This window comes from Alligator sinensis, unplaced genomic scaffold, assembly GCF_000455745.1.
Source record: "Alligator sinensis unplaced genomic scaffold, ASM45574v1 scaffold150_1, whole genome shotgun sequence".
NCBI classification, from domain to species: domain Eukaryota; kingdom Metazoa; phylum Chordata; order Crocodylia; family Alligatoridae; genus Alligator; species Alligator sinensis.
Window position 1 is genome coordinate 4,673,707 of NW_005841840.1, and position 11,908 is coordinate 4,685,614.

The window sequence follows — 11,908 nt, forward strand, 5'->3', positions numbered from 1 at the left end:
AGGGTGTTTTATAATACCAGTGCAGAGATGTTGGGGTGTCCTGAAGCACAATGGTATATCATTTCAAATTCATTAATTCTTTGTGGAGAGTGCTAAAAAAGAAGGAAATGCTTGCTCATATTAGTTCTTTGAGAAACAGTAAGTCATGTGACAGATCAGCAGGAGCCAGAAGATAAACTTTGAAGTACTTCAAATACTTCCTTTAGTGTGAAAATGTGATGGATAATATGCTAGAACAAGTCACGAACTAAAAGTGGAGCTCAAGTAGAGTTATTGCCACTTAAATACTACTGAACAGAACTACTGCTCCCTGTTATTCAGAGCTAATTAATATCACCCAGTTTAGAAGTGTTTTTATAAGTGTAAAGCTGTGAACAAATATGTAGGAATACAGAAGTGGGAAGGGCCTGTCATGTCACAGAATCTGTTTAATTAACTGTAAACCCTACCTAAAAGCAAGAGAGAAGTAGTACTCTCTTTGAGCAAAGAACAATCAAAATACAGAGGACATTTTTACATGTGCCACTGTGGGATGTGGTGCCAGGCACTTTAATTAGTGAGCTGCACTAATTAAAAACACCTGTGCGCATCATGTCTATCAGCATCCCTGCGTGTCCCTGCGCTGAAAAAATGGCAGCAGGGCACTTTGAACTAAAGCTTATTGAACGTGTTTTATTTCAAAGCACCCCGCCACAATTTTTTTTTCATCACAGAGACACGTGGGGATGCTGATACCTGTGATGTAGAAGACTGCTAGACCATGTCAATTTCCATGCTTCAGCAGACTCGATTAATCGAGTTTGCTGTGATGTGTTGAATTTCCAGCACATTGAAGCAGGCTCCTTGCATGTGTATGGGAGCCCTTGGTGAATTACTTGTCTAGTAGTATTTCAGTAGCAAAGCTGTGGATAGACTATAGATTTTTCAGGCTTGCAGTACTATGTGGAGCACAGTTTACTTGGCCTGTCTAGCAGTGTTTCACTGGTGGTAACATTTTTAAAGGGCTGTATGTTTGCTGAATTCTGCCAAATTGTTTCTTGTTGGATCACTTTCTTTTCTTAGGCCTGGCTTGAGAAGTGTGGCAGTTCTTTGACCAGTTGACTCTTCAGTTCTGCAACTGATTTTCCTGTTTCCCTTGGCTAGTTCTGTTCTTTGTCATCTTATATTTGAGTCAGAACTTCTGCTTGCACTAGTATAATGGAGAATAAACACAGTAACCAATGTTTAGCTCGCATCCTTTATCCATGAACCATATACCGTTTGTAGGGAAGAAGATGGTATGTAATTATTTAAGCTTTTTGTGATGGACTTGGATCTCTTTGATAAAGATGCCCCTACTCTCTTTACATCTGCACAAATATAGTTTGGTGGCCTAAAGGCCTAGCACAGTTTTCTGTATCTCTGAATATTAGGATGAGTTGCCATTGCCATGAGAAAAAGGGCATCCAGGGCATTATTTTCTCTTCCCCCCCTCACTTTTCCCTGCCTTTTACCCTTCCCTACCTCCATTAGCCAGTGGATGCACAGAATTTCACAGGTGCTTTCACCGCATATGCACATTCAGATAATCTGGGAAAATTCTACCAGGTTTGTTCTCCTATAGGAAAACTTACCCAGAGCTTTATGTACAGATATCTGAATGCTGAGGCCATGAAGAACGGAGAACTTGCAGTGCATATACTGTATAGCCCCAAGGAGGCCCTGTGCACACACCTTGGTGTTGCTCTGCAGGATCCCTTAGTCTGCCTGGTGAGACATGGCAGCAGTGCATCTGATTGGCTGACTCAGACTATCCATGGTCACCCTGAATTTCCCTTTAGTACAGTGTGGCAACCGTGAAGGGGGTATGTTCTGCTTCCTGATGGATTAGCAGCGAGCAGCACACTGTCTGTTGGGGGGGAGCGGGGGCAGGTAGGTGCAATTCTGGAGGACTATGTTCACTTCTGAGAGAAGCCATAGCATGTAGAGACAAGCCTCCCAGGAGAAGCTCTTCTGAGAGTGATTTAACTCTGGTTTTTCCTAGGTTATTTTTCCCTCAGAGTGGCCACTTTTACTGTGGGAGAAAAAGCCTGAACCATCTGTACATTGCATGGTTTCTCCTGGGAGAGCAACGACTCTCCAGCCAACTTCTTACTCTTAACATATTACTGGTACAGGGAGAATAGGTCTGATAAATCGTAAATCTTTTTCCACCATTTGATAGCCTATGCAAAGAGGATACAGGCATATCTTTGCTTTCTTACTTGGGGAGAGTGCTCATTTGAAGAGCTGTAGGCCTTTTAGCACAAAACTGGTTTAGTGGTACCATTTTAGTATGTGTATACATTGGTGGCTATGAAGGACTTGGTTTCTCTAAAGCACAGGTGTCAAACATATGTCATGTGGAGCTGCTTCATCTGGCTTGTTGGGCTACTGGCTGTTTATCAGAAATCGGGGGCCTGGGGCTAGACAGGGTATGGCTTGCTGCAAAATCCAGGGCCCCTGGACCTTGGTGGACATTGCCATTGGTGGCAGAAGAACATGGGGGCTGTGCCAACGCAGCGTTGCCTGCTCGGTGGCCACTTGCCATGCTGCTGGTACAGCTGCCATCCTGGGAAGGATTTGGCTTGCAAAGAAGCCCCACAGCCCAGATGTGGCCTGGGGCATGGAGTGAGTTTGACACCCCTGCCCTAAAGGAACAAATTGACAGCTGTCTGGACACCTACTTTTCTGTGCATAAAGCTTGGGTTAGTGAGGCTTGAGAAGAGGGAAAATCAGGAACAAGACTTGGGACCTGATGCTTTCAACCCTCAGGTGTTGAAGTGTAACTGGATGTTTACATATAAATTCCAATAGCGGATGTGCCTGTTTCTTGATATGCTTGTACAAATTGGCTTTATTCACTTGGAAATTCATGTAACCTAGGTGTGCTCAATCTTCAGACCAAATGTGGCCTATAGAGCCTGCTATCTAGCTTGCAGGGCTCCCCATGGGCCAGGAAATTTGGCAGCGGGGGAGTGGTGGCCATTAATACCGCCACCATCCCCTGCTGTCAGATTCACAAATGCCAAGCCCTGCGTAGTGGGTTGGGGCTGGGCCATGCTCCCTTCCTGTTTTGTGGGGTTGGGCTACGCCCCCTCCTTGTAGCAGCTTGATTTGGGCCAGGCCATGCCCCCTCACCCCTGGCTCCTGCTGCCTAGCTGGATGGGGGCCTGCTGAAACTGCCTTGGGCGTTGGATCTGGCCCCCTTACAGACTTGAGGGCACATTGCCCATCCAGCCTGCCAGCCAAAAAGCTTTAGCATCACTGATATAAACTGTCAAAATTAGGTGAATATTTCTGTATGTAAATATTCACTCGGCAACAAGAAACTAGCCCTTTAAAGTTAGGTATCTAGCTTTCTTTTCCAGGGAATGAGGGGAGATACAAGGATCTGTCTTCAGCCATTTTCTGTTTTGTTACTGCTGTTCTCTTCATTTGAATTCCCTTTCTAAAAGTATCTTTGAGGTTACCACTTGTAATTTCGTTGTCTTCCCCTGCTCCTGGAAAATTGCAAGCTTGATTTGAAAACACTAGGTTTTCAGTTGTTGTATACTGTGTTGGTACAAGCATCCATGACTGGGTATTCATCTAACTGTATATGTCAGTTTCTCACTTCTGCCTTTTTGGCTGTTACAGTATTTGTATTTCTGTTTGCAGAGGCAGGTAGTTAGCCATATTAGTCTGCAGAATACAGGGTAGATGTGCACTTTATAGACTAAGTAAATAAAATGCATATAAAGCACAATTCACTTCTTCAGATGCTGTGGAAAGGCAGCATAGAACAGCATATAAAGAGGATAGAGTGATTTGAAAACAAAATACAGGAAAAGGGGAGGAAAAGAGGTGGGGAGGAGGGAGTGCTGGGAAAGGTGTACAAGCAAAGGAAGCCATAGGGACAAAGGGGATAAGAATCTAGTTCCTGTTTAAACTATGCTTAACACAAACCAGTCTGTGGATGACTTTGTTCTGTAATTTCCCATTCAAACTGCTGTTTTCTGGCAGCAAACTTTTAAAAATTAATGTTTATCATTCTTAAATTAAGAAATTCAAGGCAAGGCATAGCATATGTGGCTATAATTATTATGCCTTCATTGGTGGTTTAAGGCCAGTTTGGAGATCTGATTTCTCTCCCCCCCCCAAAAAAAACCCAAAACCAAACAAACCCCAAACAACCCAAAAAACAAAAACCCAAAACAAAACACCCAAACAAAAAACACTTTGTAGTAGTGAATTTCCAGTATAGTAACTGGAAAGAAGAGTCTGCGTCTTTGATTGCTATTGCTTTGCTTGTTAGCAGGTGTTGCCATATTTTGTTTGAATTGATTGGTATGCCTCCTTTTGCAACTTACAATAAGGGAAACAGAATATTTATAAAATGGGAGAATGATAAAACAGCTTAAATGAACTAGATTATCAACACAAGACAGACCTCCCTCCCTCCACCAATGATAGCTCAGCCTAGCTGTGTTAACTGAACTCCCACCCATATATGAAAGTCTTCAAGTACTTCCAAAAGATGCCCAGCTTTGGGTTCTTGTGGGCCTCAATTGGAAGGGAGTTGCAGAACTGATAAGTGCCTGCTGAAAATGACCTCCTACACCTTTTCACCAGGCATACTCCTGGTACTTCTAGGAGGTTGCTCTTGGCTGACCTTAGGGGCGTGAAGGAGAAGGAAGGCCCTTGGGTAAGTAGGGCCTAGGCCACGCAGGGCCTTGTACGTCAAAACCAGCACCTTGAATTGCGCCTGAAAAGTGATAGGGAGCCAGTGCAGACTCTTCACTGGAGTTATATACTCCTGGTGACCCAACCCTGTCAGAAGGCAGGTAAGTGTTTTGCACCAGCTGCAGCTTCTGGCAGTCCTATATACAGCCCGTTTCAGTAGTCTAGCCTCAAGGTTATGAAGATATAGGTAACAGTGACCAGATCTGATTGAAAGACAGAGTTGCAGTTTTCTCACCAGATGAAGTTAGTGAAAGGCCCTTCTAGCTACTGCCACCAGGTTCAGATAGAGCAAAAGATCTAGGAACATCCCAAGGCTGTAAAAGGTGAAAACTAAATTCTGGTTTGTGGTATGATTTGTATTCTTATGAGATTGCTGTGTACCATCTACATCCTCAGTCTTTTCCACCCTGTGTGGAAGAACACAGTCCATGACTTGATTCATTTCTAATTTGGCAGGGATGATGTGCTCAGGGGTTACACTAATTATATCAGGAAGAAGCACTTTGAGACTCACTAGTAGTGTTTTTGGCAGGCTCTGGAGTGACAGAAAGGATATTTGAGAATTATGATGAAGTTAAAAGAGTACAGTTTAGATTTTATATTTTTGTCTTCTGTGTGAGCAAAGTCTTATGAATTCTTTAATTTTTAGTTTGGCGACTTTGTAAAATGTTGTTGTTGTTCTGTGCTTGTGGTATTCAATCTGGATTTTTTTTCAGTCCTTTAGATGCTGACACAAACATATTCTAGCAATGGAACAAAGAAAAAATGATAGTTTTGTCCCAAGTATCACCCAGTTGGAAGACTTTCTAACAGAACATGACTCAAATGTTGTTTGGCTGCTAGTTGGTAAGTAGAATATATTTTGTTTTGTGAAACATTTTTGTAAGTAAATTAAACAAACGTACTTTTCTAGGTAACTGTACTTGACAGCTCTTACTAAGAAAGACCCCAAGGCATATGAAAATTATTTACCCTTCATTTACCGGACAGCAGTTTAACATTCTACAGTAAGATGACTTACAAAATTTAAGAAGGAAACAAAGAACGTTTCCAACTTAAAACTGCAGGAGTTGTTCAAGGAATTGGGCCAAAGCAACAGGCCAGTAAGGTTAACATTTACTACGTGCAGGGGGAGAAGTCACTGTGGGAACTTCTCTGACCACAAGAAGTTGGGGTCACAGTTTTATATCTAAAAGGCTAGCATAGCAGACAAACAACAGAAGAAAAGATAGCTTAATAAGTGGGAGGTCAAGTCCTTTCAAAAGGAGAGGGTTATTATCACTTCTGTGAAGAAAGACTTTTTTTTTCCCAGGGATTGGGTAGAGTAGTATTTCAGAAAGCCTATATCATTGCTCAGTCCTTGGTTCAGCCAGCTTATGGATTTTTGTTCCTGGGTTCACCTTTTGAACGTGTCTTGTAGGGCAGTGCGAAGCTTTGGTCCCTGATTAGATTCAGCCTGATTCGGATTCAGAGATTTGGCCACTGAATCGAATCAGAGGACCCTTTAATCTCTCTGAATCAAATCGGAACCCTCCGAATCGATTTAGAAAGATTCAACGATTCGGACATAGACACAGCTTTAAATGTTTGCTCTACATACCTTTAGGTAGCAGGCAGCTCGTGAATGGTGCCATGCTGGGGCACATGGAGTGCTCCCCAGTGCTTTCAGCAGCAGACCCGGAAGTGGACCAGAAGCACTTCCATCCACCAGGGAGCATACTAGGGGGCCCCCCCTGCACCCCCTTGGCTTGGCAACTGGTGCCTCCTGGGTCGGGGTGGGGAGGGGCATCCGGAGTCCTCCTGCAGCAGATCACAAAGCCGGGTGAGTGTGGGGGGGGCCTCTCAACACACTCCCTGGCGGACGCAGAAGTGGACCGGAAGTACTTCTGGTTCACTTCTGGGTTCGCTGCCAAGTACATGGAGGCCGCCCCTCCCCCCCAGCACTCCTGTGGGATGCTCCATGCACCCTAGCATCGCAGCGTTCACAAGCCACGCTGGTACCTTGAGCTATGTAGAAAAAAAACATTTAAAGCTGTGTCTATGCTGAATTGCTCATTCTCTCAGGATTGAATCACTGTCCTTGATTTGGACCGAATCCGAATTGAATAGGGCCCGCTTCGCACACCCCTAGTGTCTTGTGAATTTTCCTTGAGCTAAGGATAGTGAAAGGGAGTGGTTTTTCTGTGGAAACTGTGCTCCTTCTGACATCCATCTTGCTGTCCTTTATATTTTTTTCTGCAAGAGATCATTCTGATATGTAGTTTCTGTCCAGTTTCACCCACATAATTATGACACGGGCATTTGAGCTAACTTCCTCCTCAGCTGGCTTGCTGGCTGGGGAGGGGGCATGGCAGGGTGATTGCCCAGCTCCTAGCTATGGGGAGGCCCACAGTGGAGGCTTTACTGCCCTGTTCAATCTGGGAGTCAGAGTGATCACCTGGCCACATCCCCTCCCCAGCCACCCCCATCTCTGGCCAGTGGGTAGGCTGAGGAGGGAGAAAATGGCCCCTACTGTGGACTTCCTGTGCCTGGTACAGCCCGGCTGTAGGTCCGGAGCTGATGCAGGGGGTCCATTTCCTCCCCCCCCTCCCCCCCCAGCCTACTGGCCAAGGAGGGTGCGTTGCCAGGTAATCACCAAAGCTCCTGGCTCAACATGGGGATTAAAGCAGTGGGGGCTTTACTTACCCCTCTGAGCTGGGTGCTGGGCTGATCACGCAGCTGTCTTGTTTCCCTGGCTGGCAGGCTGGCTGAGGATGGAGTTGAGGGGGGAAATGGTCCTCACTGAGGGCTTCACCACCCACACCCACTGCCCTGGCCAGACACAACCCAGCTGGAGGTCCAAAACTGAGTGGAGGGGGGCCATTTTTCTGGCCCCCCAGCCTACCTCCCGGCTCTGTGGGGGTGGGGAAGGGAAGAAAGGGAGAGGCCCCACTGGGGTCTCCCTACCCCTTCCCCCTGTACTGGGGAGACTATATGGGGGTCTGGTGCTAGGCAGGGGGGGTTCCCCCCCATACTCCCTCCTCAGCTGGCCAGACTGGGGAGGGGGTGTGGCTAAGGGGACCAGCTCTGGACATGGCTCCGGGAGAGAGGGAGAAATGCCCTGCTTGGGGCTTCTCTCCTTCCCTCTTCCCCGGTGCCCAGGAGACCCCAGCTGGGGCTCTGGTGGTGGTGGTGGGGTTCCCCCCCCAAGTCCCTCCTCAGCACTGGCCAGCACGCTGGGAGGAGTAATCTAGTGCCACACAGCTCCTGGTATGGGCCACTGCAGGGGTCTGGCTGCCTTTCGGTTTTGAAAGGTGAACATCAGTTCACTTTCTTATCAGTTCAATCTAGGCAGTTTACAGAAACCTGCAAATATTGATTTGATTCAGCCTCAACTTTTTGACTATCTGTATTCAGCTGTGGTGCACTACACTAGATCAGCCACATTTTGGGAGAAGCTGGTGTAGGATCCATGGATTTTGGCTTTGTTGCAGGGGGCTGCTGATTTTTGTAGCAGTTCAGATGCGTTAACAGATTTGTCTATCTATTAAAGCAAAGCTGCATCCTACTTGATGTTTGAACATCAGGCAGTTTTTCTTCTGATCAGCTGGGCCTGGTTAGGGGGGTTCCTTGAAAGCCAGGAGTTGAGGGGCTGGGAATAGTTCTCTCAGGGGCTGGGAATAGTTCTCTCAAGGTCTGATCTTTGTCGAGTGTAGAATATAACTGTTGGATGATTCTTCTAATTGGTTGAAGCATGGGGTGGCAGGTGACAGCCAGGAGTGTAGAGTCACAAGGCGGGTTTCTCTTTGTATTGTGGCAGATTACTTCAGGGTACAGTATTTGGGTGGCTCTTTCAAAGACAGTTCATTTCTCTATGGGTGTCCCCTTTGTATAAAGGGGGATTTCAGGTTGGCCAGGTGGGTCTTGTGAGTAGTTTCAGAGATTGATGCTGTGGTTTTGAGGCCATTACTGCAGATTACAGATTTTCTGGTGTACTTGAGGTTATTGCTGGTTTTGTGGGCATGTTTGGTGGTCTGTTGGTTTTTTATACGGTAGCTTGTAGTTCTCACAGCTGCTTTTTTGTGTGTGCAATATACAATAAAACATTATATACATGAGTATACAGCAATAAAACATAATCAGTCTACTTGGTTATGGGTGGGATTCAAATCTCTAAAAATCTGAAAGTGGCAGCTATTTGGGTTGCTTTTAGTAGTCATGGATGTATAAGGTGTGTGGCTACCATATAATACAGCACCTGTTTGAATATATGACACAAGGTTGTACAAGTTTTGTTAGCAGAAGTTTAGGATAGTCATGGTGTTGTGTTGAGAAGCTATGTTATGGAGGTCATTTCAAGTGAGTGACAATGAAGCATTTAAATCTTATCAAACCATGCTATATTCTGTTTTATGCCATGTATTTTTCAGAAAATAAAGGCATATTTAGGTTTTATAACTTTTTTAATTCTATTTTTCATATTATTCTTTGTGTAAATATAGGTTCCCTGGTTTCTGAATGTAATTATACAAATGTTAGAGGAAGAGAAATAGTATTTTTTTTAAATAGTATTCAGATAATGTAGAATGTTTTCTTTCTTAAAAAGGGCATGTTCTAATGTTATGGCATAACAGGATTATAAACAGAAGCAAATGTGATCAGTAGTTAACTTTCCTCTTCCAACAATAGTGAGCACCATTTTGTAGTAGGTTTTAATTCTTTCTGTGTGAGAAGGTGAAATATTGCCTATTTTGGACTAATTTTATTTATTGTATAGGAAAGACAGGGAAAAGAATGTGTTTGTGGTTGGAAAAACTTGTACAATAGTAAATAGCGGTTTTTAGGGGCTGGTTGTGTGATTTTAGTGAAGGCATTATGTGTAGTGCATAACAAACATACATAATGTGTCAGACTGGTGTAACATAAAACTGCCTATCATTTAGGTGGAATTAAGGAATAGCTAAACTGAATGTTAACTAATCATTTGAACTGCTGAGCATCCAGTGTTAAACTGGACTCTGAGAATCTGTCTCTAGGCATTATGAGAAGTTGTACAAGTGTTAATGTCTTTCACCTGGGAATAAAAGTCATATTGAGCCCAGTATTTGGGTTTATGTTGGTCATTTATAAAACACAAAACTCTTTGAGGAAACTATTAGCAATATTGATTGGAAAGCAAATGCAATGCAAGCAGTTTCTTGCAATACTTTTAACTGAAAACCTTTGAAGTTTTTAAAATTTATTTTCCTGTTGCCTTTCACTATATCTATATTATATACCTAGATCTCTTAAAAATGGACAAAATATACATTTTACAATTAAATTATTGCTTACATCTGGCACAGTTTCATGACTCATACCAAATACTGCTGGTTACAAATCTGTTCAGAAAAAGCTGTAGGCAACAGAATTGTCTTTTATCAAACCCTAAACTACATTCTTGATGCAAAAATATTGACTCTGGCAACAAGAGAGGATTAATTCAGTGCTCCCTGAGCTTTGCTGCTCATGTCCAGAAGCTATCCATTTATACTTCGCAAAAGTAGAACTTTCCACTTGGTTGCACCTTAACAAGGTTGAAATCATGAAGCTGTACTGATTTCTTCTTTTAAAAAACTGCATGATTATTCAGTGTACACTCAATACTAAATATTTTACACTTAAATCTTTCATCTAAATGTTTTAAAGTACATTGAAATCAGCATTTATGTCTTGTTCTGTATAACTAAAAAATAACATAGATTGGTTGAAATACATTGTAACTAATGAGTTTCCACTTTTGAGGTCAGTTTCAATTAGTAGTTTAATAGTCTTTTGTATTTACTTATAAGCAGTTTATCCAGCAGCCCTTTATAATGGGGGTTAATTTCAGTTATCATCCACTTACTCATTAACTGAAGAATGAAATTTTTTGTAATTTCCTGTAATCTTTGTACACCACAGTCCCCTGGTTTATTTTTTTTCCTAAATAACCTGTCCATATTGAGTAGGTCAAGTTTGTGCGTCTTCGCTGAACATTTAAGCCAGGCTGATTTATGTCTGAATAAACCTGCTGTCCACACAGGAAAATCATTGACCCAGGTTAGGGGGTGTGTTTTAAGCCTAGGCAAGTTTTTGTAGGTAGGGGTGTGGGTTGGAGCCCATTCTCTGCTTTAACTCTAGCTACAATCTGTCCCCTAAGGAAGGAAACAAAAATCACTTGGGTACTAGAAGTGTACTAGTTCCCAATCCCCACTCCCTTCCCTCCCCTGCACCTTCCCTCAAAGGATGGGTTAGTTGACTAGGGAAGAATTCTGGAGCATTTTAATAAGAAAACCCATGGAATATATTTCCAGACACATGCAGGTGATTACTGCAGAAACAGCAAGGCTTTTATGTGAGGACACTTAATAAGCATGGCTAGGTGAACACACACACTCAGGCCTGGGTGCTAGTCACGTAGGCTACCTGTACAGAGAAGACATACATTTTCCAGACTTCAATTTCCATATTTAAAAATGGGATAACACCTGCTTTTTCTGGGATTGAAGAAACTTCAAGTCAACTAAGCTTATAATTTATAATTTGAAGTTGCAAGACAGGGGCTGTCAACTGAGGGTATGCATACCCCTAGGGGTACTTGGAAAGGTTTTGGGGGGTACGCGCAGGCAGGCAGGGATGGATCGCTGCCACCCACTACCCCGCACTGCCGCCTGTCACCCCATGCCACTGTCTCCCAGGAGCAGGGCCGGGGGGGGAGGGGGAGGGCAGCGGTGTTCCTCTCCAGGCCACACAGGTGGCGGCTGGACACAGTGAGAAGAGGCCATCGCTGCCGCCATCCACCACCCTGCGCTGCTGCTGCCCACTGACCTGTACTGCCGCTTTGTGCTGCTTTCCTATGGCCAGTCGCACATGCAGCTCCATGGGCTGCTGATGGGTGGCGCACGATTGGCCATGTGTGAGGCCTGTCAGCAGCCCGTGGAGCTGCATGCGTGATCAGCCATGGGAATACTGGGTGTGGCGGCGTGGGGCGGTGGGTGGAGGCGGTGGCCGCCGCATGCAAGCATCCCTCATCTGCTCAGTATCTGGCCACTGCCACAAGAAGACGGGTACACTTCTTAAAAAAGGTTCATAGATTCATAGATGTTAGGGTCAGAAGGGACCTCAATAGATCATCGAGTCCGACCCCCTGCATAGGCAGGAAAGA

At 44.3% G+C, this 11,908-nt stretch overlaps 1 protein-coding gene across 1 annotated transcript in view; it reads left to right on the top strand.

The window, feature by feature from the left end:
• Positions 1-11,908, top strand: part of KIAA1109 (KIAA1109 ortholog) — a 252,339-nt gene that overhangs the window by 17,989 nt on the left and 222,442 nt on the right. The window contains exon 3 of the mRNA XM_025204706.1: positions 5,460-5,589. Within this exon, the coding sequence (XP_025060491.1) occupies positions 5,493-5,589 (97 nt within the window). The 5' untranslated portion in view covers positions 5,460-5,492. The remainder of the gene's footprint in view (positions 1-5,459; positions 5,590-11,908) is intronic.